This window comes from Ixodes scapularis, unplaced genomic scaffold (assembly GCF_016920785.2).
Source record: "Ixodes scapularis isolate PalLabHiFi unplaced genomic scaffold, ASM1692078v2 PGA_scaffold2__306_contigs__length_199485367, whole genome shotgun sequence".
Classification (NCBI taxonomy): domain Eukaryota; kingdom Metazoa; phylum Arthropoda; class Arachnida; order Ixodida; family Ixodidae; genus Ixodes; species Ixodes scapularis.
Window position 1 is genome coordinate 39,382,967 of NW_024609857.1, and position 18,510 is coordinate 39,401,476.

Genomic DNA, 18,510 nt, shown 5'->3' on the forward strand with positions numbered 1-18,510 from the left:
TGACGAATTCTGTTAGGAATACCTTATCTTGTTTTCAGTGCACCCGGAAGGAAGGTCACGTGCTCTCTCTGGTGTTATAAGATGGAATATTCTAACTACGCTTCGGTACTTCCTAATCATTTCGGAGGAACGAGGCGTCGTGGAAAAAAAAGACCTAGACTCGCCTTGACCTCAACAAAATGTAAAAAAAATGTAACTACTTTGAACATATCTATACATTTTTTTATTTCGTAATAAAAAGTAAAAAAGTAACGTGAAATGTAATCAATTACTTTCTGGTAACTTTTCAATTACTTTCGTGACGCAGTAATTGGTTACCCTAATCAGTTATAGTTTTCAAGAAGATAATTGTAATTGTAATCGGTTACTTTTTTTGGGAAGGCTTACAAGGCTGGTGTTGCTTCGCGGTGGTGTTGCACAGATAAACTTGGTGCGTATATTGACTAGACGGCGTGAACATCGTCGTGCCATCGATGTTCGCGCCTTTCGTTGATAGTCCGAGGACTACCGGTCTATAGTCCTCGGACGTTACGTCTAGGAAAGAAAGCCCTGGCAGAGCCAACTCTCCTGCGGGAAAGGGACACGAAGGTCGTGACTTTTGACGTTGCACATTCCAGTTTTGGCTGCTGGATGTTGGCGCAAAAATTGCTATCGCATTTGAAAAATGTTTTTTTTTTAATCAACCTAACTGGGATGCAAATTAACCTGAGACGGAGGTAATGAATGGTTTCTAAGAATTCCGGCTTTTATTGTACCCGATTGTCAAGTTAAATTGAATCACTGTACTTATGTCGCCCGCCGATCGCCTGCTCTTCGTGCGATCTTATACCGATCTTCTTGTTTTTTTCTCGGAAATAAACACCGTTTATTTTTGTTTTTTTTTTGTTACCATAAAAAGTGTGGCGAACGTGACTCGATCGACACCACACGGAAGGCACAAAGTTTGAAAATCGCTGTATTTCGATCGTCTACGGCGCAGGTAAACTGTCGTTCGCGGGCGACGAGGGTCGCAGAAACACAAACGCAGAGGACGTCGAAGACGCGCCAGGACCGACCCCATCCCTCAGCGTGTTCACCACGGTCGTAGTGATGGGGTTCACCGCTCCACAGTCTCCCCTGTAGTCGTCGCTGGTCACATCCCAGAGCACGAGTCCTCCCAGGGAGCTGCTCTTGGCCACGTCGACCTTGTGCCGCGCACTCTCGGGGTCCTCGTACACGACGCCCTCCATGTCCCTGTAGGCCACAGGGTTCCCGAACCCCCTGGACGGCATCCTCGTCCACGAGCTGTTCTGCACCAGGACGCAGACCTCGAAGTAGGCCATGACTCCAAACTCGTTGGTCACGGGTCTCGGCTTGCCCGGCCGCGCCTCTTTGCCCTCGACGCTGAAGGAGATGCCGTCGAGGGTCATGGACGCCAGAAGCTGTCGGGAGCCAAGAGTCAAGCGAAGGGGCAGGAGCTAGCAGGTGAGCTCGGGTTTGATAAATTCAAATGAAATCGGTAGTCTTCGGCCTATTCAAATTTTGAAGTTGACAATTTTAGACGGTGATGACTATACACATGCGCGAACCATAGAGTTATTATCGTGTACAAGAGACGTCCAACTGGCGCTAGTGCGGAGTTTCAAATTGAAGCATACGGCAACCAATGTGAAATTTACTTCCGGTAATGCATTTTTGTGAGGAAAAGTGAGTGCATTTTCTCCCTGTGCTTGATTACCAAGAGCATATATCACGAATTTCATGCGTAATAGATAAATTGGGACATTTCTTAGTAACGGGAACAAAACTATTTGTCAGGGTGTTTTTCTTTCAAGTGCATGCCATCAAAAATAGTGCTGAAATTGCTTCGTACATGTATTTATGTATTGTCCAACAGTGTTAGCGCAAACACAGCATCGGCGCTTTTCTGCAGGGGATTTACGTGCCAAAGCAACGAAGAGCATCTCGCAAACCAAGAAGAGATCAAGAACTGCACACAAACACTGGGTCAGTATCTACCTGTGCATGTAGATGATCAAAATAAAGTAAAGCCAAGTAATGAGTGCGATTTTCAGTAAAAAAACTCGTTTCATTCGCTCTGCTCCTCATGTGTGGGTGCTGCAAAGGTAAGTTAGTTTTGGTGTTTCAAGCTCAAATCTACATGCTCAAAATCTTTTAGTACGGTGAAATTCCAAAAGCTCTTTCCGATGCCCGATAAATTCAGCACAGTAATATAAATAAAAAAAACCTTTTATAGTGTCCGTACTTTTACTGTTTTGCGCGTTTTAACCTTTCCTAAATGGGCGTCATTTTAGTGGCATATAAATCTCGTGATCATTTTAGTCGATGACGTCGCTAGTCAGTGATTAAACAGGTGCTACTCGCGCCTGGTGAATACGGGTGTAGAACTGTAAATGACTAATCCAGGTGGCACTAGTCACCGTTCAATTGAAAGTAAAAAACTGCAACCTAATATATGCAGTTTCTTTCAATGCCTCCAGATTTGCAACTACATACACATCTCGCACAGAAACATTTTCAGCACACAATTGACACGATGAATTTTAAAATTAACAATTTTTGACGGTGAGGACTATACACAGGCGCAGACCAGAGTTATTATCATGTACAATGGAGGTTCAGATGGCGACACTCCCTTGACTGCCCTTGAGTATTTTATAGTGACAATTTTTGTGCGCAAACTTGTCGTCGTGTATCACCACGTCAGTGAATAATATTGCAAATATAGGACTCTTTTCGCAACGATATGCTTCCTGAACAAAGTTTTCAAACGATTTAAGGCTTCTATTTCCTAGTAAAAAATGGAGGTAAACACGGAAAGTATTTGTGACAGTCGAAACAACCTCTCTCGCCGGTTCTCAGCATCCATTGGTTGGTTGGACAAACCTTATTTAGATGGGGTGTGCGTCATTGAGCCTCGTGGTTGGGTCCCATAGTCCAGGGCCCTACAGGCCTGAGTCACTCGCCTAGCTCGATCGAGCAGCGCGAGCTGCAAATGAGGATGTGAGGCGAGCAGAGCGGCCTCTCAAGAGGATTGGGATCGATTGGGAATAGGTCGGATCCCCACTCTGACCGGAGTGGGGCAGGCCCATGTCTTCGCTTCCCCGAATAGCAGCCGCGAACCAGCTTTCTCGTCGCTCACGTAATCGGGAATTAAAATGAATGCGATCGCCGTCGGCTAGAGATCGCTTTCTTGTCGTCACCCGCGGCGAACGAAGGCTGTAATTGACAGCGAGTGCGACGACAGCTGCACTCCTTTCACACGTTGCGCGACAGAGATGCATGCCAACTTAATACAGCATGCAGATCGAATCTTAATTTGTGTGTAGTCCACTGACGAATGGTCGCGTTTCTGGATAAGATATTAGCGAATTCGGAAAGAATCCCAAAACATTTTTTTCATTAGTCGTAGAGCTAGATACGCTGTTTGCGACGCACATCAACGGTCGTGAAAGTGTACTGTCACGCCTGTAGAGAGCTCAATTCAAATCATTCGACCACCGACCACACACAGACCGCGAAGAAGTCGTTTCCAGTGTCAAGTAGGAGCGATCGCCGTAGAGTGGCGGATCCGGTGGCGAGCGGAACACACTCGTCCAGTCGAGCGCACAAAAGTTAACTGTGCACACCAACAGGGAAGCACGAGTACAGCGAACGACGCATGGCAATAAAGGCAGGTTAGTCATATTGCAGAATGAACGACTCGCAAACTCTCGCCCCAACCAGCGCCAACTATATAGTTACACTATGCCTGTCGGCTCGGAGCACTGGCTAGCGGAAGGAAGAGGGCAATTAGTAGGTGTGGCTGCCGCGCGGTGGAGCCCCCTAGGCGTTCAGCACAAACCTGCCGTGTAGTCGAGCGAACCATCTCTTCCGTAGAAGATACAATGATGCCGCCCCAGCAGCACCGACAGCAAGGAATATAGATATCCTTGACCGACAGTTTAAAGCTCCGGACCAGCTCGCTGTTTTAGCGGAATATTACTTCTTATTTTTTTTACACCTTTCACCCGCTCACGACCCGGCGCCAACTATTTCTAGGCGCGCGATTCAAGGCAACCGCCAAAGCCCCAAACTGCCACCGAAGCAGGCGGCCAAGCGGCCAAGCGTCCTCCGCATTGGCGCTGCACAAGCGCAGCCTTGCCGTGCTTGTTTCGTAGTATTTTGTCTCAGCGAAACTTGTTTGAATCAGGCTGGTCACACCCAGAAAATCTTCCATATGTTGTTAAAAAATCATATATATGATATATCTTCAATAATAATGTAAATACCACCATGCTAAAAAAAAAAAAAAAACGAACGTCTGTTTGACGGTGCTACCCAGCCGTTCGTGCATGCTGTGAGGTGGAGAATCTGGCCTGGACAACTCTTAGAGAGAAACCGACAGGCATAGTGTAACTTACATAATATTCACTGTCCCAACCTGCTTGTCGTACAATGTTGTCAAACGTTCTTTTTTAAAGAGAAACATACACTTCAAAGAATACAAGAAAAAAAAAAAAAAGAATGAACCTTTCTTCGGAAACGTTTTGAGCACGTGCTACGTGGCTATTTTCATTCCAGCTAAAACGAAAATAAAATTATAAACACTTCCAAACGAATTCAAGCGTCAAGGAAAGTCAGACGCCGCACGGCCATTGCATCAGCAGTAGCTGTGGCTAGGCTAGGTTGCGCAAGCTACAGCCCGATATAAAGGGTACAGTCCTTAGCATTCTTCCATCCATCCATCCGCCTGGCTGCCATGCTGGCTGCGATCGCGGCAGTGCTGGCACCCACGACGTGCTGGAGCGGAGGCTGCGATAGTTATAAAGCCAGCTCCAGCCCTTAAACATGCCCCGTCCTACGATATTTGATGCTACGATTCCGTGAGGATACCTCCCCGTGCGTTCCGAATGGGTAAGTACGTCGCTAACGCTGGCCATCAGCGATGCGGCAGGCGCCGCCAACTTGTCCGCGCGTTCGGGGTAGTAACCAGGTCGTAAGAAGGTAGTAACGATCAAAAAAAGGCAGTAACTGCAGCGGTTACTAGTTTTTTTGTTTTTTTTTAAGAGTGACCAATTCGCTACGATGCGAGTAGCAAAGGTAATTTCTGTTATACTCCGGCAAGGAAACAAAATGCACGCGCGTTGTCTCATAGGAATGCACAAAAGCACCGTAAAAGTGGACTGGTTGTTGTTTGCTTCAATCGACCCTGTGCAAACGTCCGCGCCATCTTGTGTCCGCCATTGCTTAATCACATACTATGATCATGTATTAGATACGAGGACTGCTTCAGCGTTCAGGGAGGACTCGGGTCCAATCACGTGCTACATGTCCATGCAATGGCAGCCGCCAATGTTGCTCGATGGCCTTTTGAAAAGGGTCGATTTGAAATGGGAAATTTCATAGACACTAGCGCCAGTTCAACCTCTAGCGTACGTTATACAAACCTTATGTTGCGAACATTACGAGTTCTTTTTTTCTTCTTTTTTCCTAGATCACTCGTTGTAACGAGACGTGACAGATTTTGTGCATGACGGGTTGTGGTAATGATGATTTCTGCTCGTTACAGGATTGTTTGGGAGTTTCTAGAGCAGGCATTTCTCAAGCTGCGCTTGTATGATAATTTTTTCATGCGGACTATAGACCAGGTGCGGTACGTAGTGCAGATGACTATGCAAATTGTTTCTCTTATAAGTAAAAAAAAAAAGAAATTGGCAGCGACCTTAATTAGTAAGGTCTTATAATGCATAAAATGCATTGTAGAAAATTGGTGAGGGAATCGGTGTGTCGCGTGACGCATATATTTTTCCACTGATTTTAGTCTGGAAATTGAATGGTTATATAGCTCGCGCGACGTCCATTTCCCCCGCTAAATATAGCGGGGAAGCTGGATTGGTAAGTAAGTAACAAGACGCGAATTTCTCCGCGAAATTTGGCGGGTAACTGGAGGGGTGTATATGTCACGTGACGTCGATTTCCCGCTAAATTCAGCGTGGAAACTGATTTGATGTTTTGACCAGAAGACGTGAATTTTGACGTTAAATTTAACGGGGAAACTGAGGTGACATATATATATGGCACGTGCCGTCAACTTTCCCAAGGCGTATAAATCACGTTACGTCAGGTGACGCCACTTTCTCCGTTATATTTAGCGGAAAATACAAGGACGAACGGACGGATGGACAATATTTTAGAATGGGGAATGGCGTTAAAAAGTATTTAATGCTTTAAGACGCTGTAATTGAAATCTGGTCCCTGGCACAACAAGCGAGAAGCGCCAGATGTTTCTTTCGCCTTTGTTTCGAGTTTTATATCAGGATTTAAGGAAACCTAGCGACAGCCACAAAAACGGCAGGAAAAAGGTATCAAAAGCCACAGACCAAGCTTACTGCAGAAACAAGAAGTTTGTGCAAGGTTGCGCCCTATAGGCAATTTTAGGTCACTGATCAGCGTGCGGAAGTCATTACTTTTTATACGCCAGTGGGTTAGCCGGGACATCGGTCGACTATCCGTTGAGTAAACTAACGCTTTAGTGTAGAACTAATGCCGTACGCGACCGTTGTCGCTAACTGTAGATGAACAAAACCGCGTGCATGCCTGCTTAGACGGCATGCCTGCCGCCATCGCCACGTTGAGGGTGGCGGAAAGGACGTCCCGACTGTCCTGGAGTCGCTTCTGCAGGGCGTCCAGGGAGTTGACAGCCTTCCCGAACCTGTGGTCGTGGCTGCGGACCACCAGGTAGTGGAGGTAAGGACTCAGGCGCTTGCCGAACGCCAACGGATGCTCAAGAATGACGTAGTCCGGGGCTACGATCACGAGAAGCAGCTGCGCCTTTAAGCAAAGAAAAGTTGAGAGCATGGTTTGGTTTCGTTTCTTCGCTGGGCTTTAAAGTCTGCTTTACACACTTTCGACGTGGCTAGAATCCGGTTTTTAGGTTTTGTAAGACTGCTTACTACCGGCTACGTGGTTGTAAACCGTAGCAAGAAGCTTAATAAACGAGTTTTATGTCTTCCCGGTCGTAAGCAGGCGCATGTTTACGGATGAATCGGCCTTCAAGGGACGCTGACAGGGTATTTATGCTCGCCAAGGTTTTTATTTGCACATGAAATGTGAGAGCTCAACTACTTAAAACCCAATTTGAGGCTCGAAATTAGTTTTATTTCCTCCCGAAAAACGCCGATAGAGAACTGGGCGGTCTGAATCCGCGTCACTCTCGTCTCCGATGTCACGTGCTGTTTTCTATGGTTTGCATACAATCAGCGAAAGTAATCTTCATCGAAGGCGCACACTGAATATTAAAAATAGAAAAGGAATATGATACCCATTTTTTTCGCGGCTTCTAAAAAGCCGCCAAAACGAAATAAAAAAAAATGGTTGCACGTGACTTCCGCCAACTTTCTCCTCCTCTATAATACTTCTTCCTCCCCAGTACAGTTTCGGTTTCGAGCAGTTGCGTTTTTTTAATATTTTTTTTTTATTAATAATATACGTGACGCTGTAGCAAAATATTGATTGGGTAGTCTTCTGACACCATAATAAATCGCCTGGCAAGAAATAAAATAAAACTTTTGGGGGTGTCAGTGTCCCTTTAAGTAGGACACTGGGGGGAGAAAATCGGCGCGATCACCGACCGCTTCGATCGGCCGGCGACGCACTTGACCTTGGAGCCGGTCAATGCCAGCGCGACGCTGGCCGATCTCGACGTTCTCGTCGACCCTCTCTCGCCGAGTTTGGAGCGCCTGCTTGAAGTCCGCTCAGAATCGCCACCAAAAATTAACATTGAGACGGGGTAACCGACATTGCGGGAAAGCGAGTTGGTGAGTGATATTAGGGAGATTTCGTGGACCGCGCTGCCCCCTCTGCTAAGCGTTCCGCAACGAAGAAGTTGCTACTGCGCCTGCGCGCCGATAGCCTTAACTGTGGAGTTCCCGCTAGCGTAGCGGGTTGCGGAGGGCCTTGCGGGACGGCGAAAACGATCTACGAAAACTCCCTAATGTCACGAATGTCAGAGAGACGGTTAGTGGAGTAGTAGGCGAAATGTTTAACACGCGAACTTGTGCCCAAAACAAACATACAAAGGGGTAGCGTTGCAGGCGTCGAAGGTCGGCGGAGTAGCACGATCGAGCGCAAAGGGCGAGACTGCCCACAGACCGTCACGCGGAGCACGATTCGTATCCGCGTGGGTTTCTGGAACATTCGGCGGAGCGTAGAACATTCGAACCTCGATCAGATGACAAGGTTTTCGAATTTACGAGATCGTTCAATTTGAAAGAATATATAAAAGGATCGCCCTCTTCCAGGAATCAAGCCTGGGGTTTCCGCGCGAAAGTCAATCACGTCGCTCGGCGACGCGCCTGGAAATATAGGTCACCACCACCACCTTGGAAGTTTAGGTAATTAAAAAATTCCGGCCAGACATTACAAAAAAAAAAAAAAAATTCAAGCGTGCTCGATTACGTGGCAAACGGAACAGGTTTGCAGTCCGGTCTCCCCCCCTTCCCGCCACCACATCCGTTTTTTATCATCGCGGTTTCTCGCCCCATCACTGAAAAAAAGTAGTTGATTATTGTCAGGTAGCAGTTAAAGAAGATACACGACGTAGACAAATTCGTGGTGGCAGCAACATACATATCACGGTGGCCGACAACGTAAGATACGGAGAGCGTGGCTTGGGAGGTCCGCACCTTTTACTCTGTGATTCGTTCTTCAGTATTCTTATCGGCTAATGGCGCACTTACGCTGGACGTGCAGCGATTATGAAATTCTCGGGACACTGCGTGTTTCAAACCGTCGGCGACTACAAACCGGCAGGCAGGGCATGTGAAAAAGGAGACGCAGTGCTGTCGCCTATTATGTTCTTATCGAAAACACAAGTTACAAGGTTACCGCTAAATCGCGATTACGTGCTTTAAAAAAAAAAAAAAATCGTGTCTTGTTGGTCTACACTTTGCGACGATTCCCGCTATACCAGTTTTACTTTACGTTCAAAGGACGCTTTCCATAGTGCCAGTGATGTAGGCGTTACCGAATAAAAAGTAACAAAATACGTTATTTCTTACTTGAAAATAGACGTAATGCGTTATCATGGAACGTTTATTAAAAATAAAAGGAACGCTTTACTGCTACCGATAAAAAGTAGCGCACGTTACTTTCGCCTCACTTCTTTTAAATTATGAATTAACACGTTTTACTGTTTTGACGTTACAGATATGCATAAGAGCCAGATTTCAAGGAATATTGTGTCATCCAGAAATTGAACGTAATTACGCCATCTTCTTCGCTTTTTTTTTTACAATTTTATTTAAGGTGTTAAGAAAAAAAAAACGCAAGTACATGCGCAAAAATATTCAATCATTCACGTGGCTTGGCGCCTAAAAACACGAGAAAAATTCAAGCGTAAACCTTTTTAAGGCCTGGGGTAAAAAAGGTACCGAATAACGTAACAACGTTATCCGTCACTGTTTTGAAAAAGCAAGCAGTTACATACCTGTCACTTACGTTTTTTTCTCGTTACCGTAAAAAAGTAACGCGTTACCGGTGCGTCGTTGTTTGTAACGCGTTGCCATCAACTCTGAATGGAGTCAACCAAGGAGCATCAAAAGGGTATTAACAGGACGCTCGTTGTCTTTGTCGATTCGTTAGACGCGGCTAAACCAATCATTCATAGAAGAAAAAAAAAGGTATAGGATCGCAGCGCAGTCACTCTGCGTGGTTGTTTTAGTACGGGGTGGCAGACGCACAAAAACGATGAGCGTCGCGTTGATTGCACTTTTGGTGCCGTTGGATTGGCTCTGCACGATCGTGGCATAGGTTGCGGTCGAACTTACAAGTCAAGCGGAGTATTGAGCTTAAAGGGAAGATGAAGCGGTTCTGTAACAGATGAAAAAACACTTAAATCGTCTTCATTTGGCGTCCAAGATCACGAGTATCAAAATTATATTTCAGATTGACGCGCCGAGTAGCCGCAACGGCACTTTCAAAATACCGCCGAAGGCCTTGCTTGCCGGCGCGTTCGGTGGGAGGACATAATTGCGATGTATCAGTATCGCGACATTTCCGCGCCTTCCGCGTGCCTCACCAGAGAAATCGAAAAAGAAACCTCTGGGTATGGCGTCACACCCATTGTTTTTTTTTTTTTTTTTTTCGGTTTTTCTCGCGTCTTTCGGGTGTTTCTTCGCGACCATAAAAAGTTTTCCGTCACTCAGCACGCTCTGACGGACTGACTGTGTCGGCAAACACTATCCACACCTGCTTGAAGAGGGTGTACATCTTCTTGAGCAGCTTGATGACCACCGAGCGGTCCCTCGCGGGTGCCGGGAAGACGCCCTCGAGCATGAGTCCGTTGAGCCGGTTTCCCAGCAGCCACTTGATGAGGTTCCGGGCGAACTGCATGGCCGCCGTCTCGCCGCCTCCGATCCACTGCACCAGGTGGTGCTGACCGTGGTCTCCGTGCAGGGCGTCCACGTACACAAGCACCTGGCACGGGAAGGTCACAATTGTCAGTCGAGGCAACGAATACTAATCTTTTTTTTTACCCCAAAAGGCCCTTTCGGGCATCTTATAGGCGAGACACTTTCTGCAAAAATGCATGTACAATGCACGGTCAAGTGATAGACAAACACACACACACGCACAGAGACACACCCACGTACACGCGCACGAACACACACAGGCACACAAGCCTGCACATGCATGCACGCGCACACACACATATGGACGCACACACGCGCGCGCGATTTGGAGCGTCGCGGAAAAAAGGGGGAGGGGGGAAGGGACCTCTTCACCAAAGTGTGGTTTAGCTAGCCGTTATTTGCCGAATGTGGCTTTAGAAAATGATATTGATATAGAATGCAGATTGAGAGCGGGTAGGCTGGCTAATTTTGCAGATTCGTGGGCCCGACCGGTAATTACCTATATAGGTTATTCTAATAATTAGTCGCCTTGTGCGCGCTGCCACTTTTGCCAGGACCCAGGAACTCGTTCTGATCCCGCGCAGTAGATTCCTTCTTTCGAATATTAGTCGGCGAGCATGCTTTCACAGCCCAGTGGCTACACATTTTTCGCTTGGGGGATAAGAAATGGAATAGTGTATAATGAATTTTGGCGGCAACAAGCCTAAATTCTGCTTTTGACTGCGTCTCATTTATATTTCGCAATAAGCTCTTCAGGACGCGAGAGAGCAATTTTATGCCCTGAAACTACCGTTACAGAAACTTGGGGGCAGATGTCTTTGTTTAGTTTGAGGAAGTGGAGACATTATGGTTTTGCATGGCGTTCAATTTTTTGTTGTTGTAAGCAATACGTATCATTAATCAGGGAACGCGATGTTGAACGTGCCAAACTAATTTATTATCGCGTTGTTTGTACTTCGAGGTTTCGCCGTAGCTCGCGGGGAGTCGAAATCTCGTGGTTATGAGGTCACAGATCAGGGATCGCAACTATGTCGGTGTTCACGTCGGCTCAAAAGACTACGACGCGGGGGACGCCTAGTCAACTGCACTTATTCCAGCGCATACAGAGCACGTGCACCGGTAACATTTTTCTGTGTCTACCACGTGACCGCCGTCACTATTGTGGTTCGCTGTCTGTAACGTCCTCTCGAAACCTGGATTCACAGGAAGCGAAACCGAAACAAATTGAAGCAATAAACTATTTACACTCTCTTGCAGTACCCAGCTTGCCTCTGCTGCTTTTCAAGCCCGGGGGGGGGGGGGGGGGGGGGGGGAGAAGAGGAGGAGGAGGTTGAAACCCCATAATCTCCCCCCCCCCCCCCCCCCCCCCCCCCATTTTCTAGCTGCACCTACACCTAACTCCTCCTAGCAGAGAAGGCCGTTGCGCTCCGAGTGGTTACGTCACAAAGTGGGAGAAGGAAGGCCATGGTGCAACTAGTTGAGAAAATAACTGGTATCCACGTGAAAAAAATGGTTATTGTTGAGCGGCGTGGTGGTGTTCGTGCGCGTTTATCCGACATTAATATACATTTTAAAAGCGCAGTCATGCACAATGTAATATATATATAATATAAACGTAATAGTACGTTTATTCGTGCGCGTTACTAAGGTTGGGAGTACCAAATTTATATTTATGATTATCCCCGTAACCGCGGGACTACGTGCAGTCCCGCAGCTCCCCACACTTTTCGAATGAACCGGCTCTTGTGCAACATTTTCTTCACTAATATAGGCTCCCATTTCTGGCAAATTTACGCTGTAAGCTGCAGACTGTTTGAAAAAGAACGCTGAGACATTTCAAAAGAGAAGGGAACCGAAAACAATCCAGTCATCGCCGCAGAGAGCGCACAGGAGCAAGAAATAGGTCGAAAACGTTGAGCCTTTCGTCTCACACTGCTGCCGGTGCTCTCGTGTTTGGTTCGTTTGAGACTTGTTTCCCCCTTCCCGTCGTTTTTCTGTCGTAACCGCAGTCTCGGGTAGTTTTCTGTTTTTGTATTCGCTTGATACTATGGCAGTTATGTGGATTCGCGGAACAAGTCCTGCTACGGTTTGATTTTCATGTGTTGTGACAAGTCAACAATGACACTGGTCGATTATCGACAGACCCCTCTCTCGACAAAGAGACTTCTTTGAGTTCGTGTTCAAATGCTTTTAAGACAGACATTACGGGACGTGTGGATACGATCGACAGGTGATAAACAACTTATTTACGGGCTTTTTTGGTCATGTAGGACGCAAGTAAACTGCTGCAGTCGTTTGTTTGTTTTAATCTTGTGATAGAATGGAATCTTGTTCTTCGTCGTTATCCGTGTGCAGTTGCGTCGACATTGTAAGTATGCGTGATAATATTTTAGTTTTCACTGGAAGGTGAATAACACGTTTGTGTGATTATTGAAAGTGCGTTGGTTGTGCTTAAGAGTTTATTTATGCTAATGTTATTTTATTGCCTTTACCGCGTTTATGCTAGAATCTTAACTATATTAAGATGATATATTTTATTGTACAAAATAAGTTATATTTTGTCCTAAGGCAGCTCGAGCCTAACGGGAGAAATCAATTAGTTGACTGCAAATAGTAAGTCTAGTACCCCTGCCACACAGAAAAGTTAATATAATCTCATTAAATGATATGGGACTTGACCAGCTCGCGGTCTTGAGGGATTGTACGAGCGTCGTAAACTGATTTGTCGACCCCATAATGTTATGCGATCGAAATTACATTAATTTTGCCATGTGGCCGGGGTATAATGCAAGAATTCAGTGACTGCACGAGATAACACCGCTTACATGATCGTAAGTGACACTTGTCTAGACGTGTCCGCGTTGCCTACGTCTACCTGATTTTTTTTCTGTGATATGTTTTGCTGTGTCCAATCACTGCGTGTCTCGCGATTTTGTTGAAGTATCTCTGTATAAAATATGCATTCCTACATCAATAATCGCGTGACTCAACGTTTTCGACATAAAACAATCACATTTTAGAGCGCAGCTTTAGGGGCCCGTTTCCAGCCTGAGCGGCGTCGGCGTCGGGGTAACCGGGGGGGGGGGGGGGGGGGGGTCACGTGATCCCCCCGAGGTCGCGTGACCTCCCCCCCCCCGAGGTCACGTGACCCCCCGGGGTCACGTGACTACCCGCAGGTGACGTGACCCCCCTCAGTACCCTTCCCTACTCCTCCTCAAGAGCTGCGCTCCAATTCGGCGTTACAGGGATTTGTAAACGGCTTTCATTTTTCTATAGACGTCTTACACGCATACCTCGTGCCTTCGTACCGATTATGTAGCAGTGTAATGTTTTGCCCGGGTAATAAAATGTTTTCGAGACCCGTTGCTATGTGCAGATTTCATTTTAGCTATAAGACACGCGTATATGTGACTAAAAGTGCGTTACAACGGTCGATCCACGCGCCTTGCCTTCGCTTCGATGCGCGCCCCCGATGGCCTTCCTTTGCGACGTCACGAGAAGGGCACCACGGCCTTCTCTTCTAGGAGGAGTTGCTATACCACTGCACCAGACTAGGTTTGCGCGCCCCCACCGCCAGGTGCTGCCTTTATACAAGAAAGCTCAATGGGGCATAGATCATTTCATTTAAAGCCTTAGGTGGGTGCCATTTCCAATACTCATGCTTTCCAGAGCGATGGACAAATTCACACAAGCTTTGCTGTAAATTTGTAATGATAAGAACATAATATAAGAGGCGTTGATTAGTCTGTGCTGACGCACTGTGAACCGTCGTGTTGGCCACCTGAAAGGCCGCAACGCTATATGGTCCCTGATTCGCGTACTGGCAAGCCGTGCTGCTCCCTGAGGTATTGCATGTCCTCGAAGAGTCCGGGATGGGAGGCCCTCTGATAGGCGTCGTAGTTGAGCATGTCCTCAAACCAGTCGTCCAGTCCATGCAACGGGTACACCACGTAACTGCAGCCATTGACCGGCACGTCCAGTACCGTGTACCGGTACGGATCGGCCCTGTAGAAGGCGCTCAGGTTCAGGTGGCACAAGACCACTTGTCCCGTGAAGTTGGCCTCGGTGGCCACCTGGACGAAGATGGGCAGCTCCTCAACGTGTTGAATATTCATTTATTACCAGTTAAACGTGTCCTTTCTCAAATGATTTATACAAAACACAATTGTTCTAACATCATGTTTTTTTGTGTGTGTGCGCGCTTTGCTTTGAACAAAAATTACTCCTGTGCATGTGATTGTATAACTGCAGTGTAATAAGCAGCCGCAGAATATGTGCTGTTATTTTGGAGCTGGGCCTCGTCAAGCAACATCAGCTGCAACGTTTTGCCTCAGAAGCTATCTTTCCTGAAAGAAAAATATCGATTAATCAATTAATAAGATAATTAGTTAAATAAGATACCACAAGGTGCGTCACTGCTCTTCTTAAGGGCATTGAGGCCCCTCTTCTTAGCATTGAGGCCGCTCCTCTTAGAAAGAAACCGATACCAACACCACATGATCGCAGGAAAAAGACTGAGAGGTAACGCGAGTCGTTAGGGTTGCGAAAAATCGGGCAACCTTAAAAGCTCAAAGCGTGAGACGCCGTTCATGTACGTACGTGGTTGAGAGTAAAGGGAAAGAAGCACTGTTCTACAAAAGGGTTCAATGTCACCACCCTAATGGTGATAACTTTGCTTGCAAATTTCAGTTGCGAAGTAGCTTCGGTTTGCACCTCATTCGTGTGTGCTCGCTCAAGTAATTAGGAGAGACTGTTGCGGAAACTGCGCGAACCCTAAAAACTTTGTACAAGAGAGTGTCGGCGCCGAGTATAATAATATCCTAGATAACCCTGCGTCGTTGCCAAAATGTACCTACTAACTTGGAGAACATAATAGCGCTTGACGACTGGGACGAAAAGTAGGAACGAGACAACACAATGCGCTAGCGCATTGTGTTGTCTTGTTTCAACTCTTCGTCCCTGTCGTGAAGCGCTATTATGTTCTCCAAGTTTCAGTACCAACTCGCCCAAGAATCCGCAGTACCTACCAAGCCACGACATTGCAAGTTGAAAACTGTACCTCCGAAAATATTTGCAATCAGAGCGCTATTACTGGTCGCCACGAAACGCGTTACACATGCTGGCTAAGGACCCTTTATAGTGAAAGTAACGCGGACCATTAGTCGCCCTCAAATATTTCCTTTCCTGCCCGCCGATCGCGCCATTTTTGAGCGCGCCAAGACGGGGAAGAGACGAGTGGTGCGTAAACGTTCGACTGAGACTCGGGTCGTCACTGATTGGAGATGAGTCTCCGCCGAACGCTGACGTGGCACTCGGGTCCAATCCATGCCCCGCGTTTGCTTTTAGGTGACGTTGATAATCCAGCACAACGTCCTCGTCATCAAAAAGTGGTTCCCGGCAACGCTAAAAAAAAGAAGAAAAAAAAAGAGAAAAGATGGCGTTGTTGGCTGGGATGCGAATGTGGGAAAGAAGCTTCTCCACAAATGCAGAGGAGATTCGCCTCACTTTTTGACGCACACCAACTCAACTTTCTGACGCCACACCACTGTGATGGCGATGCCTTCGGCACTGCGCATGCGCAAACCTTTTATCTCGCGCGAGTCTGGCTTTTGCGCGAGCGCAGTGTCCATGCCTGGTGTGTAAAAGGTATTCACTGGCGATCGGCTTCCTCGGTGCGTTTGCGACGTGTATTCCACACCATAATGATTGCCGGTCTTGGAACATAAAAGTGCGAGCTCGTTCTGAGCTTGCCCAGTGAACTGTGCACTCAAAGATGGCGTACAGTGAATATCTGCAATTGGCCTCGCGACCACCGTGCTCGCGACCCAGACTGAAATAAGGGGAAGCGTGCTCTTGTTTATTCATGGTTCTTTATGAGACACGTGGATATTCCATCTGTCCAAAATACGGGTGGAGACAAAGTATCCACGCTAACGGCACGGAGCACGGCCAAAGGTACAGAGCACGACCTCTTAGCAGCTGATTCCAGTGCGCGAGCGCTGCATTCGCGCCTCCCATAGCTTCTGCCTCGCGTGCGTAGCGTTCGCTTTGCTCCAAGTCGGTGTAAAACAAAGCGTAGTTCTGCTTTTCACTACATGAGCCCTGCCGATCGTATCTCGAGGTGAATACATAGCTCGCATGCGACGTCATTCGCGGCCATGTCAGTATTTTATGAGCCCCGAGGGTTCGGTTCGGCCTGTTAATTTCACAGCGCAGAAGTTGTAGTTCGAACAAACCAGTAAGTCGAAATAACCACCATCACCCAGCAATGGCGTCGATTGCAAGCTATATGTATACAGGAGCTTTACTACCGGCGAAACTGAGAGCTCGCGACGTAGTGGCGGGACAGGGAAAATGAAGCGCTTTCCAGAAGACGGAACGGAGGTCAGCGGTATATGCGTACCTTGCCGAGGCTCCTGTCCATCTTGACGACGCTACGGAGGAAGCTTACGCGACGCATGTAATTGACCAGCGGTCCAGGTAGCATGGCGAGGAAGACGATGACGAGGAGAAGGCAGGACCCGCAGATGTACAGCAGGGAGTTCTTCAGCAGGTTGTCGTCCACGTTGACGCGGAACCGACTGTGCCGTCGGAGCAGGTGTTCTTCGGACAGCGGCATGGTTCCAGATGCTTCTCGCAAAAGGGATGCAGTAAAGAACGCGGGGCTCGGGCTACCGGGGCGCGCGGGCTGCGGATCCTTTGTCTTTTTTTTTTTTTATTTTAAGGGCCTCGACTTTTCTCGTGTGTACCCGAACATTCATTTTTGACACTTCTTGTTCGCAGACATTTGCTCATTGTTGAAAAGACAGTGAGTGTGCAGGCGAGCTGGTGATAGCTAATCAAGTCATATGACACCTGAGACTGTGGGGGAAGAAATTGGAAACTTTTTAGTGGAAGCAACAGACACAGAAAGGGACGACTTTTTGTGTCGGTTCCTTCTACTAAAAAGTTTCCCATTTATTCCACCACAGTCTCAGGTATTATATGACATGGTTTGCTCATTGATTTCAGTGTTGGTGGTGCTCCAGGCGTAAGCAAGGCTGATAATGAGGCGGATTCTGCATTGCTTGTATGTCTCGCATGTCTCAAGTCTCGCATGTAACGTTTGTCTCACGTTACTTTTGGTGACTTGCGCGACCCAAAAGCGTCGCTGTGGTTCAGGATTGTTCAAGCGCTCAGTATTTCGTCTTGAGCGTGATGAATTCTACTTTATTAATGGAAACAAAAAAAAAAATGTGAGACTGCCAAGTTGGACGGTGTTGGTTTGAGGACGTGATGACTACAAGCTTCCACATGTTTTTACTCACACCATCAAAATTGTCTTGGGCAATCGATAATCGTGGTCGCGACGTCACATATAGGATCCCTAAAGCCTAGTTCACATGCAGCGGTTTTGGCCATAGAGCAGCGCGATTCCTGCCGTCGCGGCGCTCTGGCAACACCACCTAGACAGAAGGCCTCCACACGCGTCATCAGTGTCAGATCGATCGAGGCGAGATATTGGGCACGAGTGCTGCGTCAGTGTTCGGCTGCGGCTCGTGGCCAATCAGCGCGTCGAAGGTCGGGCTCGGGTCCAATAGCCGACCGAGCGCGATCCGACTGTGATGACGTTTCATAGAGGAAGAGGAAACCATGCGGAGGCCTTCTGTCTAGGTGGTGTTGGCTCTGGCCAGCGCCAGCGGTTTAGCGGCACGAGCGCCGCGACGGCAGAAATCGCGCCGCTTTAGGGCCAAAATCGCTGCATGTGAAACACGCTTAAAGCGGGTTTCACATGCAGCGATTTTGGCCCTAAAGCGGCGCGATTTCTGCCGTCGCGGCGCTCGTGCCGCAGAATTGCTGGTGCTGGTCAGAGCGCCGCGACGGCAGAAATCGCGCCGCTCTAGGGCCAAAACCGCTGCATGTGAACTAGGCTTAAGAGGGAGCCGCCGAAACATCTCGTCTTCAATATAAGCCGGCAGAAAGAAATCGTATCGTTTATTTCCCAACAAAATAGGGTGGAAACAAGGTATGTTTCTGGTATCTTTCAATGCAAACATGTTAGCCGTAGTTGGTAAAGTCTCCTAAACCGTAGTTATGAAGCTGCACCAGACTGGTAAACATTCACTCAGTAAACGTT

At 47.5% G+C, this 18,510-nt stretch overlaps 1 protein-coding gene across 1 annotated transcript; it reads right to left on the reverse strand.

Annotated features, from left to right (window-relative positions):
- Positions 1–968: 968 nt before the first annotated feature.
- Positions 969–17,013, reverse strand: LOC8039076 (probable chitinase 10). Its single transcript, XM_042291348.1, has 5 exons — positions 16,798–17,013; positions 14,216–14,467; positions 10,207–10,458; positions 6,580–6,813; positions 969–1,421 (listed from the first exon to the last, which is right to left on the reverse strand). Exons 1-5 carry the CDS (start codon positions 17,011–17,013, stop codon positions 969–971), a joined length of 1,407 nt encoding a protein of 468 aa, XP_042147282.1.
- Between the last annotated feature and the right edge of the window lie 1,497 nt (positions 17,014–18,510).